Source organism: Delphinapterus leucas, chromosome 3, assembly GCF_059928025.1.
Source record: "Delphinapterus leucas isolate spDelLeu-1000000601 "Yukka" chromosome 3, BTC_Dleu_Yukka2, whole genome shotgun sequence".
Lineage (NCBI taxonomy): Eukaryota > Metazoa > Chordata > Mammalia > Artiodactyla > Monodontidae > Delphinapterus > Delphinapterus leucas.
The window spans coordinates 17,945,579-17,963,868 of record NC_143131.1 but is presented as its reverse complement, the minus strand read 5'-3'; the positions used below and the strand labels follow the sequence as shown (position 1 = coordinate 17,963,868).

At 33.9% G+C, this 18,290-nt stretch overlaps 1 protein-coding gene across 1 annotated transcript in view; it reads left to right on the top strand.

The window, feature by feature from the left end:
* Positions 1–18,290, top strand: part of CDH18 (cadherin 18) — a 137,956-nt gene that overhangs the window by 113,233 nt on the left and 6,433 nt on the right. The window contains exon 7 of the mRNA XM_022581425.3: positions 15,121–15,372. Within this exon, the coding sequence (XP_022437133.3) occupies positions 15,121–15,372 (252 nt within the window). The remainder of the gene's footprint in view (positions 1–15,120; positions 15,373–18,290) is intronic.

Genomic DNA, 18,290 nt, shown 5'->3' with positions numbered 1-18,290 from the left:
TAAAATGGTAAAAACAAATCAAACAAATTAACAAAAAACTCTTCTAAGATCATCAGAGAAAAAATATCCAATAAATAATGTTCAAGTCACCATTATGAAAGGCAATGTTACTGAGAATATTAAAAAAACACAAAAATAATATATTTACCCCATTAGTAAATCAACACTCAAATTTCCAAATTAATATATAAGTTAAATATAATTTTTATCATAAACTGAATTTAATAATCTGTTAATAAAATGCAAATGGTAAAGGGTTGAGAAAAGCAAGAATGTAGGAAAATAAGAAAATAGAGGAAAGAGAAGAAAAGAGGGCATATCCTAACATATCAAGATATTATAAAGATGGTAAAGATTTACATCTCTATAAAAGGAAGAAATGGCTATCAACTAAAGCAATGGGTGTTTGGAGTACCTTTTCTTTGAATGGATGTATTTGCTTTGATAGATAGGATTCTTGCTTTCTAGAACAGAATGTTAGCTCAAGGAATAATCTGTTAATTGTTTCCTCTAATTATTATGGAGATGATATTATAAAGATATAAAGGTAGTGTAAACCCTGACAGCTGGCTTTTCTTTTCTTTTCTTTTTTTTTTTGTAATGTAACTGCGTGACTAAAATTTGATTGATTGACAGGGATCCATTTCAAAGAAGCAGCCATTTCAAAGATGGCTGTCTTGAATAAACACATTGTCAGCCACTAGTAGATAGAACGACAGCTCCCCCATTCCCTTTTGTTCTAGAGATTTTGGGGTGATTTCAGTAACTGATCATTTGGGCTTTTTTTTTTTTTTTCTTTTCCCCAACTTTAAATTCCTGTTCTTATGTTTTAAATTCATCTGTAAAGAGTGAGCTCGAGAAACTCTAGGCCCCTACCCTTGACCACAATAAAAGCTGAATCCCAGAGACATATACCTTAATAGTGTTTATGCCTGGAATCATAGCTAATGTCCTCATATCAACTAAGAAGATTTTCCTCCATCTATACCCTGGTGGGATTCTCCTATTCACAGCCCAGATCTGCTTGATAAATACTTAAATTTAAGGTAATGTTTCATGTTGTTCCAGTTCTTTACCATCTTTGTTAGATCTCTCCTGCCCTATGTTTTATCCCTCATTAATTTGGAATCTGCTAATTTATCTGAACATTACAGAACAAATGTCTTCTTAAGTGTTCCATCCTACGTATATAAAAGTTTCTTTATTCGGGGCTTATTTTTGTTTATTATTCACTGTGACATATGTTAGGAATATACTGGTAGAAAACACTAGCATGTAACTAACATTCTGCTCAAGGAAGCAAGTGTCCTATCAAATCAAATACATGCACTCAAAGAAAATGTGGTCTGCTCACTGATTTGGTTGATAGCTGTTTTATCTTTTTTTTTTTTTTTCCTTTTATAGAGATATAGATCTTGTGAAATTCTCTATAATTTCTTTTATGTTTTCTATCTTTTCTTTCTCCCTCTATTTTCTTGAACATATTAATCTTAATGATTTTACAATCACTTGTCAGCTAACTCTACTTTCTTAATAAAGTGATAAATTTTCTTTTTGTTTTTCATCAAGGGGACTGGGGAGACAGGACTGGGATATAATGGCTTTGTTTCTTACTATCTCTAGCAATTTTTAGTTGGGTGTCACACATAGTGTCTAAACATAGAAGAGCCTCAAATCGTAATATATTTCTTCAGAGAGTGTTTGCTATTTTCTTAGATGAACAATTAGAGAGGGGCATCATTACAGGTGAACCTCAGAGACATCTTGGGTTCAGTTCCAAACCGCCACAATAAAGCAATTATCATAATAAAGTGAGTCACATGAATTTTTTTATGCTCTCCAGTTCATACAAAAGTTTTGTTTACACTATACTGTAGTCTATTAAGTGTGAAATAGCATTATGTCTAAAAAATGTACATACTTTAATTAAAAAATACTCTATTGCTAAAAAATGCTAACCATCTTCTGGGCTTTCAGTGAGTCATAATGTTTTTGCAATAGTAACATCAAAGATCACTGATCACAGGTTACCATAACAAGTTATACTAATAATAATGAAAACGTTTGATGTATTGTGAAAATTACCAAAATATGACATAGAGACACAAAGTGAGCAAATGCTGTTGGGAAAATGGTGGCAGTAGTCTTGCTCGATACAGGGTTGTCTCAAACTTTAATTTGTAAAAAACCCCACAATATCCAGGAAGCACAGTAAAGCAAAGCAAGATAAAAGGAGGTGTGCTTGTACTTTAATCCAATCAGGGTAGGATTGAACTAAGTCAAGGCTAAGTCAATGCTAATTTGCAGTTTTCTTTAGATTCAGCCTGTCTCTGAACTATCCCTGTCCCTAAGGCATGGCCCTCTAGGGCTTTCAACTGAGAGCCTGTTTGTGCACTAGGGCCATTCACCCTGGTCCCCTACCTTAATCACTGTCTGTTCAACAGGAAGAGATGGAAAACAAAAAGCTCTTCTTTTCCACTTAGAGTTTTAGATCTCTGCTAAACTTTCAATTTTAACTTTCAATTTAACGAATATCTTTAGGGAGAATCAGCCATGTGTTTAAGGCCCCTTAATTTCCAGTATGACTGTGGGCCCAGGAGGGTGGGAGAGAGGGAGACGCAAGAGGGAAGAGATATGGGGATATATGTATATGTATAACTGATTCACTTTGTTATAAAGCAGAAACTAACACACAATTGTAAAGCAATTATACACTAATAAAAATGCTAAAATAAAATGATTGAAGGGCTAGGACATGGCACAAAAAGCTAATCATTTAAAGATCGAAGCCAAAAAAAAATAAAAAAATAAAAAGGCTCGGTTAAAAAAAAAAAAAGTTCTATTTTCTCTGTCCCCAGCTTGGAATTCCAGCCTGTTGTTAGCTCCTAATATAAACAAATACATTGTAATCCACAGTTCAACTTCCCACATTTTTGCGCTCTCTAGAATTTTACCCCTCTACTTACATCACTTTAGCGGTTCTCTAATGTTAGTAAACAGAAATTTCCTTGAAGATTTCAGGCTTTTCTCTCAGTTATCAGGGAGACTACTGGTTAGTCAAAAACTACTGTTTTATCCATATTACGTTTTATACTTCAAGAACCATTTGGCAAGTTTCATTAAATAGTTGGGATATAAACTGGGCTTGGAAGAAAGCTCATAGTTCATTAACAGTCTATCATTAAGATGTTGGCTGCCTGGTTGTTCATGTATATGCTACAGATATTTGTTCTTAAAATTTTAATTAAAATTAGTTCAGAATCTCATCCTATGTACTGAACAAAACCAAGATCCTCTCCAAAATTTCTGAGGATTATATTATGCGAGTGGGGTATACAACATTGTCACTTTTTATGCCACTCACCAATTCAACCATTCTTTTCTCTATTTCTCTGCCTTTTGTTTTTTTGTTACTCTTCCATGCCTGCTATAATCTTTCTCCTCAAAGTACCATGTGCTCAAAGCACAAACTATTACCAAAAGTAGAATACACAGAGTTCAGGGAAAGAGCAGCCCAGCGTGGCAGTTATCTGAAAGGGATAGCAGAATGAAGAAAACTGTAGCCTAAAAACTGATGTCAAACTCATTCTTTTTTAAAAAAATCTTTACTGAGATAACATGTACAGCTAAATAAACTTAACCTATGGATGAATCCTGAAAATCACCTCCAAAGCACAGAGGCATTGAGAATCACAAGAAGATATTTAGGTACTGGCCCAAATCTACCAATTAAATCTTACTGTATAGGAGGAATCCATTCAGAGCTCAAAGAACCTCCCTAAGTGGATGATCAGAGGACATTGCAGGGTCATGCAGGTTGAAGGACAGAGGCGGTTAACATATAGTGGGGTGTACTTAACATTAGAATGAGAAAACCATACTTAAATATCTAAGGAAGACTTTTCGAGTTGATGTATGAAAATATTACCAATTTAAATATTCGGGTAAGGTGATAAAATTCAAATGGACACTGCTAAAACCTGAATTAGTAACCAGAAAGATCAAAGAGGAGGCAACACTGCCCAAGAGAACATCGCTTTCTCCATCACAGCCTCACAAGGTGAGCTGGGAGGTGGAGTCGTTGTCCTTGGGCACCTCCCTGCCCCTCTGAGTCTTGTGGCATTTAGCTGCCTCTCCTGGTCCCTGTCATCTACCAAGCCCCCCTTTTTGCCAAAGTCTTGGGAGCACTTTCTCCATCCATACTCGAAATCATAACTGGAAAAATTCAATGTCCATAAACGCAAGTGAGCCAGCACTTCAGACACCCAACACTCAATACCCCACAGTGATCACCAAAGCAGATCCACATCTTTAAATGACAAATGGGGTTATTTGACACCCTGCACCTCCCTAATCCTAGCACTTATCACACTGTGACCTCTCTCCCATTTAGACTGTAAGCTCTGTGAGGAGAGGGACTTTTGTCTGACTTATTTGCTGCTATATTCCTAACTGCTACCAGAGTGCCAGACACAGAGGAAAGTTTAGATAAAAATTTGTTAAATGAAAAAAAAGGAAAAAAGAAGGAGAAGGAAGCAACATAGAAGAATGTTTCAGAGTCTGACTCAGGAAACCAGTTGCCTGAATCTGAAACCAGGTTCCTCTGCTAATTATGTGTGAGGCCATAGCCAAGTTCCTGCTCTCAGTGTGTTTCAGCTTCCTCTTTTGTCAAATGGAGATATGGAAGCAATTACTACCATTTCATTTTTTTTTTTTTATGAAGAGAGATCAAAATACAAAGAAGTTGAAATCATGCACAAAGTGCTGCAAATTATAAAGGGCACAATGAAGATAACTAAGAATTAAATAAATAAATAGATGGAAAAATAATAATGAAATATCTGAAGGAATTACCTTGAGTGAAGGAATATATGGGTTTTAGATCCAAAAATATGTATAGTGTCCCTAACTTGAGAGATAAGAAATCATTTTACAAATTTCCAGACAATGAATTTAAATTGTAAAGAGAATAATCAGTGCTGAAGTACTCATTTGCAAGATTCAAGCTAATAGTCCATGGACCTTGTTTTAGTGACATTTCAAAGAAACAACTACAATAAAATACATCTCTGCCTATTTAAGATGACACTCATATGACAATTAAGGAAGGGTATTGTAAAATACTGAATGCCTCAGAAAATATAAAAAACATGTGTCAATTACAGTAAAGTTCTATTGACAAAATATTTGGAGCTATAGCAAACAAATGAAAATAAAATAAAATAAAAATAAATTTATGAAAAAGTAAAGACAGTATAGAACAAACAATATATGATTAAATATCAAACAGAAATAATGATTTGAGTAGCATATATTCTCATAGAAAAGCAATAATGATAATATGATAGGATATATAATATTTCTTAAGAAACATCTATGAAATGCACTTTGAATATTTTCAGTAAGAATATATTCATGTATTGTATTGAATTAAAAATGAAAAAAAAAACACCTGAAATACACACACACACAGACACACACACACACACACACACGACTCAGACCTATCCCCTCCCCTGACATTTTACTTGGGGCTGTCCAGTGTGTTCTCCAGCCTCACACTGTATTGCTATTTACCACCATTCTTATTCTCCTTTCTTAGAATGCTTTCCTCTAAAAGAAATTCTATAGTCAGCTCTTAACATTGTTTTTTTTCCTTCCATTCAGTCTTCAAGGCATTGTCTGCTGTGTATGAGGCAGTGATCTAAGCTGTCCAGATGCAAGGAAATAAAACACATAGCTCCTGCTTTCAAGTGACTCTCCATCTATTTGGGAAAATAAAGATGAAATGAAATGTAACTTGCAATTGAAGGCAGTGAAATGTGAGTTACTTTAGAGAGATCACTGAAAGTCCTATAATTAAAAGAAGTGGAGCATGATTTGACTTTACAGGATAGAGTCGATTCCTTCATGTAGAGTGGATCAGAGAATACTTTTCAATGAAGTGGGGAATGAAGACAGTATAGAGGTGACAGAATGCAACATTAATCTTAAGAATCTAGCTAGGGAGATGTGACAGAGCAGAGACATGAGCATTTTAATTCACTATTAAAAACACTAAATATTAAGCACTGTGCTGTATTTTGTGCTCCCCCGAAACAAATAAGATATTCTGCCATTAATTCTTTATTTGCTATAGTACCAAACTGTTGCAGATAGAAAAATTTTTGCTAAGCAACCGTCTTCAATATTTATCTGGAAAGTTATGACCCCTTACCTATTAAATAAGAAACATTATGATTTGGAAAATAGCCAAGTGACAGATTTCTATTTTTTTAACAACATATACAGCAAAACGTATATTGTAAATATGCTTTTTGATAATGACCTTATTTTTATCATTAACTAATATACTGGTAATAATACAATTTTATTTAAAATTAAAGACTGGAATTCAGATGATAATTTTTAAGTTACAGCATTTAAAAATTATATTACCTTAAAACAACAATGAAAGCATGATATGTTTTCTGATTAAAATGTAGATTTTTCTATAGTCATCTTCTCTTTAAATTGTGATAGGTAAACATTTCATCTTGGTATCAAAGAAATCCATTGTATAATTTCAACTTTTTAACCAAATATCTATAATAAATGTACTAAAGCCATAATGTCATAAAGTCTGTGAGTCTAGGCTTACCCCCAGGAGGGTCTGTGCATACAGTACCTTTGTTCATTCATTTTGTAATAGAAAAGTGTATCCTAATCCACCAATATAAAATCATTAATCTACAAGTCTTTTCTGCTTCATGATCTTTATGCTGCCTCTTGAGGGACTAGGTTTTATTTGATGCAAGATTTGCCAGACTAATTCCTAGGCTTAATTCCGACTGTCAAGTGCATTTGTAAATCTTACAGATTTTAGTAGGAGAAGAGATTATTTTTAACTATGTACATGTTTGTATCTCTTTGTTTTCAGGGTTCTAAATCACATTTCATGTGCCTTTCAGATTGAAAATCCTTATCGTAATTTAACTGATAATTTGCTATCAAGAACATCTACTGCTCATATTTGTCTCTAGATTATCTTCTTTAGATACATGTTTTCCACTTCTGTAGACATTTCCAGTCTTTAAGAATGAATGGGTTCACTAACACAACATTGCAAAGCAACTATACTCCAATAAAAATTAATTTTAAAAAAGAAACAAATGAATGGGCTCAAATAGCACACTCTTTTTAAAATAGTGAGTGAACTGTGCCAAAAATGACCATTTTAAATCATATTAAATGGAAGATTCTGTAGACTGTCACTTTCACCTTGTTGCAGAATTTGAAGATTTTTTTCCCCTTGGTTTTATTACTTTTTATTATTTCCTTGTAATATTACTTTTAAAAGTGAAGGTCTTATTATTTATAAGCTTTATCATTTTTAACAAAATACTTAATAACCATTGTCAGAAAATACTGATTTTCCTTGTGGCTGTTTGGGTTTGGTGAAGGAATATCTAAGTTTATGTTGCATTGATTTTAAGATAAGGGATATTTTCAAATTTTACTATGAGCTGTTAAGAAGATGTCTTTTGGGGCATTTTCGTTCAGATTTCATAGTCCACTGATAGTGAAATGCAGTTTTTTAGTTTGATACATATTGGAAATCATGAGAAATTTTACATTTATTTTGTACTTCTTTGGCATTGTCAGATCCCTAGTAGTTGATATTCCCATCATTTATTTTTGTCCTTCAAATGAGAACTCACAGCTGGTATTGTAATGTGCTTAATGTCTCTATAGATTGCAACCATTTAAAATTCTGTTTTTTTCCACAGGGCTTCAAGAGACCATTTAGCATTTTTTCTCCCATTCCTAAATAAAATAGCATGTACACAGTCTGTCCTGAGAATATAGTTGCAAATGATGCCTCAAACAGTCTTTATGGGGTGTGGGAGCACCTGTGCCCCAAGTCACTACTGTCAGTGATGAGGCTGAGACACGAGACACGTTGTTTTTCTTCGGCTACTAATCTCCTTTCTCCTCCTGGTCAAGTCTCAGTCTTCACTTACTAGCATTTACCCAGTCATACTTGATAGACTCACACTATCCTTTATGGGAAGGCAGAGATTCAAAGCTTGACTAGTGAGAAGGCAAACAGTCTGTAAGCCATCATGACACCAATATGGGAAAGGGTGATTTGCAAATGTAGTGGTGTGTTTTAGTGAGTCTTTTGCTTTAGATAGAAAAATATGCATTTATTCTCTCCTTAGTGATTTTAACCTCTGTTGACTTTTTTTTTTACTTTCATGTTATTTTTTTTCTAATGGGTTTGTTAGCCCACACCTTATCTAGTGATTTTAACCTCTGTTGACTTTTTTTTTTTTACTTTCATGTATTTTTTTTCTAATGGGTTTGTCAGCCCACACAGTATCACCTTCTTATATTCCTACTCACAGTGACAGCAGGAAAAATAAAAGGAAAACAGAAAAAAAACCAAATAGCTGACACATATTCTAAGCAATAAAAATATGACCAATTGGGCCATTCTGTGCCACTTTGTTTTGCTTTCCTATTGTGAAAATGTAGGTTACACTCTTTTGCCTTAATTCCTTCCTTGCTCGGAATCACATAAATGCTGCAGGAGTCATCAGCTCTACCCTGTGCCTTAAGGGGGTAAAAATTTATTTAAAAACAGATTTTTAAATAATTTTAAGAGCAGGAATATGTATTTGCTTTTTCAGTCTCTCTAAGGATTAATCTTTAGAGTTTCCTTCAGTGTTTATAAATATCATGACTCCATAATTTATTGTACTTGACTCATCCATTTCCTACTAAAAATTTAGTATTTATTAAAGGTATGTGATAAATATTGGGTAGAGGGTTTCTGTTGAAATTCATGTACTTTATTTTTTATTTTTTTGGTAAACTGCTGTTCTCTGTACTTCTACAGTTTCTGCAATTATTATATTATTGTGATATGCTTATGAATTATTTTAGATTTGGGGTTGGGTTTACTTAAAAAGCTGTTTTTCTTCTTTATTACCCTATTTATCTAAACTAATGCTCTTATGCAAATTTATATGTGTTTTTCATGAGCAGATTTGCTGATATTCTTCAAGATTCATATTTTTGTTTCATACGTATTCATGTTCTTTTTTTATGTCACAGAGTCTTGTATACATAGATAGACATAATTAATAGCAAAGAAGGTTGAGCAGTTTTCAAATGTGGTTTTCATATGTTGATAATAGATGGTAGCTTCTTTTCAGAAAAAGCTGTTTTCCTGCTGTGAGTGGAGGAATAGTGCTTAAGAGAAAATGGCAAAATAAGCTTAGAATAGCTAGCTAGTCTATGGCATCTGATGAAATATGGATATTAATACATTAATTACCAACCTCCTTTGAGAGCTTAGAGTTACCCTATATACTTATTGGGGTCACTTAAGATGGTTACAACTATTTACCAGCGTTGTTTATGAATCTGAAAGCAGAGTCTTTAGACAATGTATGGTTGTATTTATCTGGGATTTAAAAAGCATCAAGAAGGAGTGTGGCAGGTGGTCAAAGGGGTGACATTCCAGGGTGCAAATAGGAACATAATAACATATTGGATCATGCATTTGTGGTTTGGCAGAAACACAAGTGAGGCCAGGAGAATGTTTACAAACTTAAATGAACTTGCCGAATCCAGTTGAAAATTGAAATTAGGGTAATTCTAGGATTAAAAGAATGGGAAGTGAGGAAACAGGAGAAAAAGAATCAACCTTCAGCAGAGAGCATGAGGAGATCAAGATAGATTAGTTCATTTTGGTTTTAATTTCTTAATACATGTCAATATAATGAGGAAACTGTAAGAGTAGACAGGCTCCTGCTGAGTGTAGTTCAAATCATTATTTATCAAGTACCTGTTATGTGAAAGGTACTTTGCAGGAAAGCAAAAGAGCGTTGTTTCCTGCATGGGCTCTGATGATAGTTAAATTATGAATGGATCTTATTGCTGCTGGAAGACCAGATAAAAATGAAATGCTATGAAGCCATGCATATTTATCTCTTCGGTGGAAGTTAAGTTTCTATCTCCCAGCTTTTTCTTCAGCTTTTAAAAAAAGTTTAATCCAATTACAGAGTTACATCTGAAGATCTCAAATGTTTCTGCTATTGTGATAGATTTGGAAATATTACTTTAATAGTCTGCTAGGCTATACTTGAGACAAAGTTTATCTTTATGTTTGCATGATCAAATAAGGAATTCGTTGAAATGGCAGGGAGGGTATGGGCATCTGATAGTTTAAGAGTTTTGAAGAACACATGATTTTTTTTTAAAATCAATTAACCATAAACATAACGGTTTATTTCTCAATTCTATTCCACTGGTCTCTATGTCTATCTTTATGGCAGTACTACAAGGTCTTGATTACTATAGCTTTGTAGTCAGCTTTGAAATCGGAAGCATGAGTCCTCTGATTTTGTTCTTCTTTTTCAGGATTGTTTTGACTATTTGAGATTCATTGAATTTCCATTTGAATTTAGGATGAGTTTTTTCCATTTCTGCAAAAAACACCATTGGAATTTTGATAGGGACTACACTGAATCTACTTTTGGTAACATTGTCATCTTAACAATATTAAGTCTTCCAACCCATAAACATGGGATATCTTCTCATTTATTTAGATATTTAGTTTCTTTCCATGAAGTTGTGTAGTTTTGGGTATACAAGGCTTGTGCTTCGTTTGTTAAATATATTAAACATTTTATTCTCTTTTATGCTATTGTAAATGAAAATTTTTTATACACCTTTATAGGAGTATAATTGCTTCACAATGCTGTGTTAGTTTCTGTTGTACAACAAAGTGAATCAGCTCTATATATACATATATCCCCATATCTCCTCCCTCTTGAGCTTCCCTCCCACACTCCCCATCCCATCCCTCTAGATTGTCACAAAGCACCAAGCTGATCTCCCTGTGCTATGCGGCTGCTTCCCACTAGCTATCTATTTTACATTTGGTAGCGTATATATGTCCATGCTTCTCTCACTTCTCCCCAGCTTCTCCCTCCTCACCCCATGTCCTCAAGTCCATTCTCTATGTCTATGTCTTTATTCCTACGCTGCCACTTTTTTTTAGGTTTTAATACTTTCCAAGATATAAGGTAATTTTGGACTTTAATGTAGGATGTGTTTTTGCCCAAGGGAGTATTTTAAAAGTATGCCTTATTTTAACTTAAACTCTACTACAGTTTATGAAAGTAGCACAGAGATTAGAACCTTTCAAGATCGTTCAAACTATTGAACAAAGAAATAATAGAGCACATACTACTAGTTCAAGAAAATTATATCTGAATTTTAGAAACACAGTGTTACTTGTATTATACTGTTGTATTCTGTAGCCTTCTGTCCCTATAGAAATGTAGAAGTTGGAAGTGTATCTATCTACCCAAACTTGTATTTTACTGTAATATTTTTTGTGTGAAAGATCCCCCCAAAATTATCAATTATGAAGTCCCTGGACTTCCTATAATTGCAAAAATAAAATTTTGTTATTATTATTGTTTTTCAAAGGACTCAAAATTTCAATTCTTTCACAGTCATCACAATGATATTTGTAAATATCTCCATGATTCATCTGTATATCTGCATGGCAGTCTCCCTGCTTCCTCCTATATATGTCCATATCATTTTCTGAACAAAATGAGATATGCAACAAAATAAATAATACATTGTCATCTATTTTGAAAGACCAAACCATGTTCAAGGCTATTTCCACATTGCATCAAAGTTATAGTTGCTGGGAATGTCAGGAAAATATTGATTATATTCAGAAAGACATTAATTACTAACAGAGTTTCCCAAATTTTTCTTTAAATTTCTAAGTCATTTCAGGCCCCTAAATTCATATAAGACATGTAGAATTTTCACACTGTTTGTTTCAAAGATTCTTCATATGACATACTTTTCTAACACTTTTATTGCAGTCAAGGTCTTCTAAACTGGGTTAAAGTATCACTTTTAAGATAGTAGACCCAAATTTATGCACTGTATTCCAATGACGTCTTCCCAATAAAGATCTGCATAAAAATTCCATATCATTATTGAATCCTTCTGAGACTGTTTTAGATCTATTGCCTCATTGCTACATTCAGATAGTATATGTATTAGAAAATAATAGATGTTACACAAAATCTCTCCCATATGATACTTTTCAAAGTGTACTGTCTAACACATATCTTTAGTTCCTGTCTTGTTAGCTTAAGGTCTTTGTGCTAGCTGTTCAAAATCTCCTTAAATCTTAATCCAATACATTAGCTATATTAGCTTGGCTTCCAAGTGTTCTATAATATTCTGTCTTCATCCAAACTCTTGACAGTTAGAATTAAGAACAAAACTTGGGTACACATTATTAGAGATTGTCCTTTATTTGACATTGATAATTAGCTCTTCTCATCCACAGATTTTACATCCTGCTATGGTTTCCTTTTATTTAATTTATATTAATTTTTTATCCAGTTTAAAGTAGTTATGCAAGACTTTCTGTAATACTTGTTTTATTTTTTAAACATTATATTTCAAGTTTAGAGATTTGTTTTCTTCTTGTCACCTAATATTTCAGTTTCAGCAAGACAAAGTTTGTTCTCATATGTATATGTATAATTATGTGTGTGTGTGTATGTGTATGTACACACACACACACACACATATATATATATATATATCTTCTTATCTCTTTCATTTTATTTCAAAGTTTTCTTGTTCAAGTTCAGTGAGCCTACTGCCAAGTACATTTTTTGCAGTTCCAGGGAGATATACAATACCCCTTGTCAAGAGTTCATTATTCTGCTGTGCTAAGCCTTTCTGGGTAGGAAGCTCTTTGTTTCCTGAATCCTCTTTTCTTTTCAAAAGTCAAACCTTCAGCTGGAAAAGTGAAAGAATATTGTCATGTCTCCATGTGTGAGAGCTTTCTATTTGAGAACTTAAAATGCACTAGAAACATATTCAGGCTTTCTTCTTGTTTCTCATCATGTTTCTGATTGCATTTCCAATAATTATCTTGAAAAGGAACATGCTTCCAGATTAAGAATGTAAAGTGGACACGAGGCTAGAGCCATGAAAGAGAGTCCCCATCTACCCCTGCATGTTATCATGTCATTCCACACATTATGATATTTACTGAGACCAGGGACCAGTGTCTTACATCTCTTCTTCAGAGGACCAGCAGTAAGATTCTCAAACGTGTTTGTGCCTATGAGCCCAAGTTCAAACCTTTTCCTTAGGCTAAGGAATTGTGCATATATGCAAGTTTATATTAATCATGAAGCAACATCCTACACCTGATAGGTGTGCTTACTCAAAGGTCAGGTTTCCAGGAGAGTACCTGTGATAGCTATACTCTTAAAAACACACATGATGCAGTTTCTCCTCTTTTTTTTCCCATCATTCTGAAACCTGCTTCAGAGTAAGCAATTGACACACTTTTCTTTAAACTTCTCTTCTTCCAATTGAGAAAATATTTTAAATAACTTATTAGATTATTTATTTATGTTCTATAACAAATCTTCAACAACTTATACATATATATGTGCATATATGTGTGTATATAATTTTAATTTACATATATAATGTGTATTATTCATGTTTTATTACCTGCGTTATATTGAATATTTGAAATATTCATTATCTTTCTATTGCATTAGTTTGGCAATGTACAACCAAGAGAATATAGCTGTAAGGTATTGTATCATGACTATCATAAACATACTCATAATTTTAAAAGTTCCAATTTTCAGAATAAGAGAAATTGATAGGGAAAAAAGAATCCCTAAAAGTAATTGTCTAATGATTTACTGACTTTTTAGTGAAAAGTAATTAACTCAGATGTGTAGTCACAGGTTGGATGATCAGGAAAGCAGGCTCTGGATTGGAGTTTAGGGGGCAGGATATTTATTGGAGTGTGCTCTCATGATCGACATCTGTGGACCACAGTGGAAGTGGAAGAAAGAAAGGCAGAGTGAGCAATTAAGCTGCCATGCAATTTGAATGTGTCCATGGTTGACCCCATGGGAAAGCTCTGGAACTAAACTTGCCCTTCAGTATTTTCTGCATTCAGCAGAAATGGCTTGACATTTATAACCTTGCAGCAATAAGTCATTGGCTATGTGTTGCTCCAGAAAAGTGTAACCTTGGGCCAGGTGGCAATCTACAGTTCAGGCAAATGTCACTTCATGCAGGGGTTCTAAGCAGCACATCCAAGTGTGCACCAAAAGGGTCCTTTAGCTAACAGACACGGAAGGGGGACTAACAATGCTAAGATAAACATTTCCTATGTGCACCTGAGGCATCAATACCAATTGGAAGTGAACTGGTGGAGTAGAGGCAGTATGACATCCTGGTTTTGAGCAGGGTTCTAGAATGTATTGGGGTTGTAGCTTGATTATTCACTAGCTCTGTGATTTGAGGCAATTTATCCTCTGGGACTGAGGTTATTTATTTTAAAATTATTATTCCTAATAAAAATGATTTTCCCTAAAATGTAAGGAATTTAACATCCTCTCCCGTATAGGGTTGTGTGGACTATCAAAATACCTCATGCAATCATTTACTATAGTACATAGTATTTTAAAAGCACATAAAAAATGAAACTATTTTATTCATTATTAACTTACCCATGGTGTGCCCACTATAACAAGAGTGCTTCAAATCACAAGTTTAAAACAGTTTATCAATTGATCTGGTGTCTCCATAAATACATTATCTGTACCAATGATTCTTGAACATTTTTGTACATTAACCTCACCCGAAGTTCGCTAAAAATATAGCTGTCTATTTCTATCACTGATATTCAGAGTCACCAGGTTTGTGGTAGGAACCACTGGCTCACCCCGAAGTCTGGTATCCATGTATCCTTTTCAGTCCTTTGGCTATTATGCCCATGCCCCAAATGCTTACTGCTTCCTTCCTCCTCTGTCATCCACTATTTCCCCTCCCCTTCAGTCCAGGCCCTATTAACTTTTCATATATGTTTTTCCATTTGAGAATGAGTTTTAGTCCCTGGTTAATAATCTCCCCTTCACGTTCCTTTATCCATTTCATAAACGGAAAAGAAATCGCACATGCCCATTTTATCCATTAAAGGAACTGTGAATCTTTAATGGCGGCTTTACTAAGTCCATGTTGTTCTGCTTATGTCTGTCATAGATAACACAGCCAGCATTCTGACAAGGCGGAGGAGATTTAGTCGAACTATTCAGGATGTGTATTACCTCCCCATTATGATCTCTGACGGTGGAATCCCCTCTCTCAGCAGCAGCAGTACCCTCACCATCAGGGTTTGTGCGTGCGAGAGAGACGGGCGCGTGCGGACCTGCCGTGCAGAAGCCCTCCTGTCCTCGGCTGGCTTGAGTACAGGAGCCTTAATCGCTATTCTACTGTGTGTTGTCATTCTCCTAGGTAAGTCATTCTAAATCTTAATGTGTGATGACGATTCTGAGTGTACCCTACAATGGCGCGTTAGAAAAGAGAGCAAAAGAGACAGAGAGAGAGAGAGAGAGTCATTTTGACAAAACTTTGGAATTAGTAGTGCTTTACGTGATAACAAGACATGGCTGTTTCCTTTAATTAACTTTCTCAATACCATAGTTAATCTGGAAATGATTTGGTTCAAATGTGATGAAAGAGTTGAAATATTAAAAGAAGGGATACAATAAGAGAAATCTTTTTGGAAAGGACCTATTTTAGAAAGAATTGATATTAAATATTCTAAATTTCCTATTGAAAGGGCATTTACAATTTATTTCAAAGAACATAAGTGACATTACTCTGCAAATGAATCTAACCACCAAATAAATGGAATAAATTTCTTGTAGAAATTTCTATCAGTCTAAAATGAGTTTATCATCAATCTTAGCTGAATTTTAAAGGATTAAATATAAAATAATTTTTGCCTCGGATATATCAAATTTTATTAAATTAAAACTAATACATTTTTTTAGTTTATTTTTTGCATTACATTTTATTTTAATAGAAAATAAAGTACTTTCTCTAATTTTATGTTATCTTTTTAATAGTTGGAATCTTATCACAACTGCATTTGAAACTAATATTACTATAATCTCTTTAGAATTGCTATACAAAACAAGAAAGGAAATCCAGATTTTTTTATAGGAAAGGCAGATGTAAATAATCTTTTGCTTTATAGTTTAAAATGGGTACATATATATATTTTCCAGTGTGTCCTCTCCCTCTAGTTTTCTCTTAGGAGTCTTATCTTTTGTTCTTTTCTTGCTACTGTGTATACATAAGGAAAACAAACAAACTATGTACTTTGAGACACAGATATTTTTGCAAGGAATATCCTTTGTTTTGTTCCTGGGTTAGAAGACCAATTACCCATACAGAGGAGTGGAGATCAAGGTGGAATAAGATTGAGTAGAAAGGATGTTTAGGCAGGGTCGAGGCAGGTTGGGGTAAAATGGCAAAAATGGTGGGCTTTGTTCTAGGAGTTTGAGGAGAAGTTGAAAGTAGGTGCGCCCCATCATGAAATTTGCATGTTGAACAAAGATGATTATGAATGAAGTGGAGAACAGATCTCATGCTGGTAAAGAGAGCAGGTAGGCAAACTGACTAGAAATATGACACATTTGTCTCACTCAGATATAGCATAATTTGGACCAGTATACTTAAAATGGAGCTGAAGAAAGATTGATAGTACCAAGATGTCTTAGGTGAAATCAAAAGTGATCTTGGGTAATAGGCTGCAAATCACAGGATGGAAATATTTACCAAAATCTTTACTGAATGCTTATTGGAAGTACCTGAGATTCCATGTGAAAACTGCAGTGTTAATTATTTCAGGTCAGTGAACAAATACTTAATGTTTATGACATGGTGTCTTTTCTTGGAACAAGTTTCCAAGGGCTAAAAGTAAAGTAGCCAAAAATTAAAACAAACAAAAAAAAAGTGATCTTGGATAAGCTGGATATGAGGCTGAGTTAGAACAGTATCAAAGAAGAGTTTTCATCTCTTGCTGAATATGGGCCCTGATCTTCCCTGAGTTGGGGGACACCAGAAATGCATTTTGTTGGTGTTACCACAGCAAGAGTCTATAAAGAGAGAGAGGATAGACTAGGACTGAGCTGTGATAAACTCCAGTGTGATCGCTAAATCAAGAAGGATGCGATAGCATAGAGCAAAGGAAAAAATCACAGAACAAGGAACAAAATTAGTAAGGTATAATATCCTGAAACAAAGAAAATAAGTGCATCAAGGAGGACAGAGCATTCAACAGTGTTCAAAGCTGCCCAAAAGTTAAATAAATTGAGTAGCAAAAAGTATCAATTGCACTTAGCAACTTGGAGTGTGGAGGTTTGATTCACCATAACAAAAACTATTTCACTGCAGTACAGTCTTTTGCAAAAGTGTGGTAGAGATGGTATTTGGGAAAATCAGGCTTTCTTGATTTTATTAATTTATATATTGATTATTTATATATATTTTAACTGCTATTTTCTTTAGAAATTAAAAAATTACCTTTTATGTCTTTGAAACTGAAAACCAAAATATCACAAACCGAAAAGGAAAACAAAACAAGAACAAAACCCCGAAGAATAAACAACTATAAACATTGAACCCTCTACGGTTCCTAACTGAAACTGAAAAGAATAGAACTCAGTGACTTTTCATAAGTCAATTTTACTTCCATTAAAACAAAAACAAAAACAAACACTCTGACATTACTATAAGTTCCTCCAGAGGCCTTATTCTGAAAGATATTTCAACTGGTGGAGGCATGTTACCTTTGGCTTTTGTTTTCATTTATCGTCATAAAATTATTTTTGCATACTAAAATTGAAAATCTTTAAAATTGAAAGATGTCAATATAAGGTACATTCAGGTGTACTATATAAAATAACATTTTATTATTTCATGAAACAATACATCCCTTTAATTGACTTTATGAAAATGTTTCCCCTTTGGGGTAAATAAGAGAACATTTCTATATTTTATGCTGTACCTCAGGGCTAATGAAACAAAGTTTCTATTTGATATGTTTGCTCTTTCAATTTTTATTGAAACTCAAATGTGTCTTTACAGTTTTATCCAAATGTTGCAGAATTTCTTAAGCTTAGATTTAAACAATCACTATTTATAATGTAATTTATATTTTTCATGGCATTTTAAGGGTTTATATCATTATTCAGAAAATATCTGACCCACAGACTTGGATGGAGTCATTTGCAGTTTTGAAATATTGTTGGTTAATGTGTGAGCTCATAGATTTCAAGGAAAATATCAACAACATCAGAGGTAGCAATACTTTTAGAACTTGTAATTCTGAAATAGCATTCAACCTCAACAGCTAAATAAAT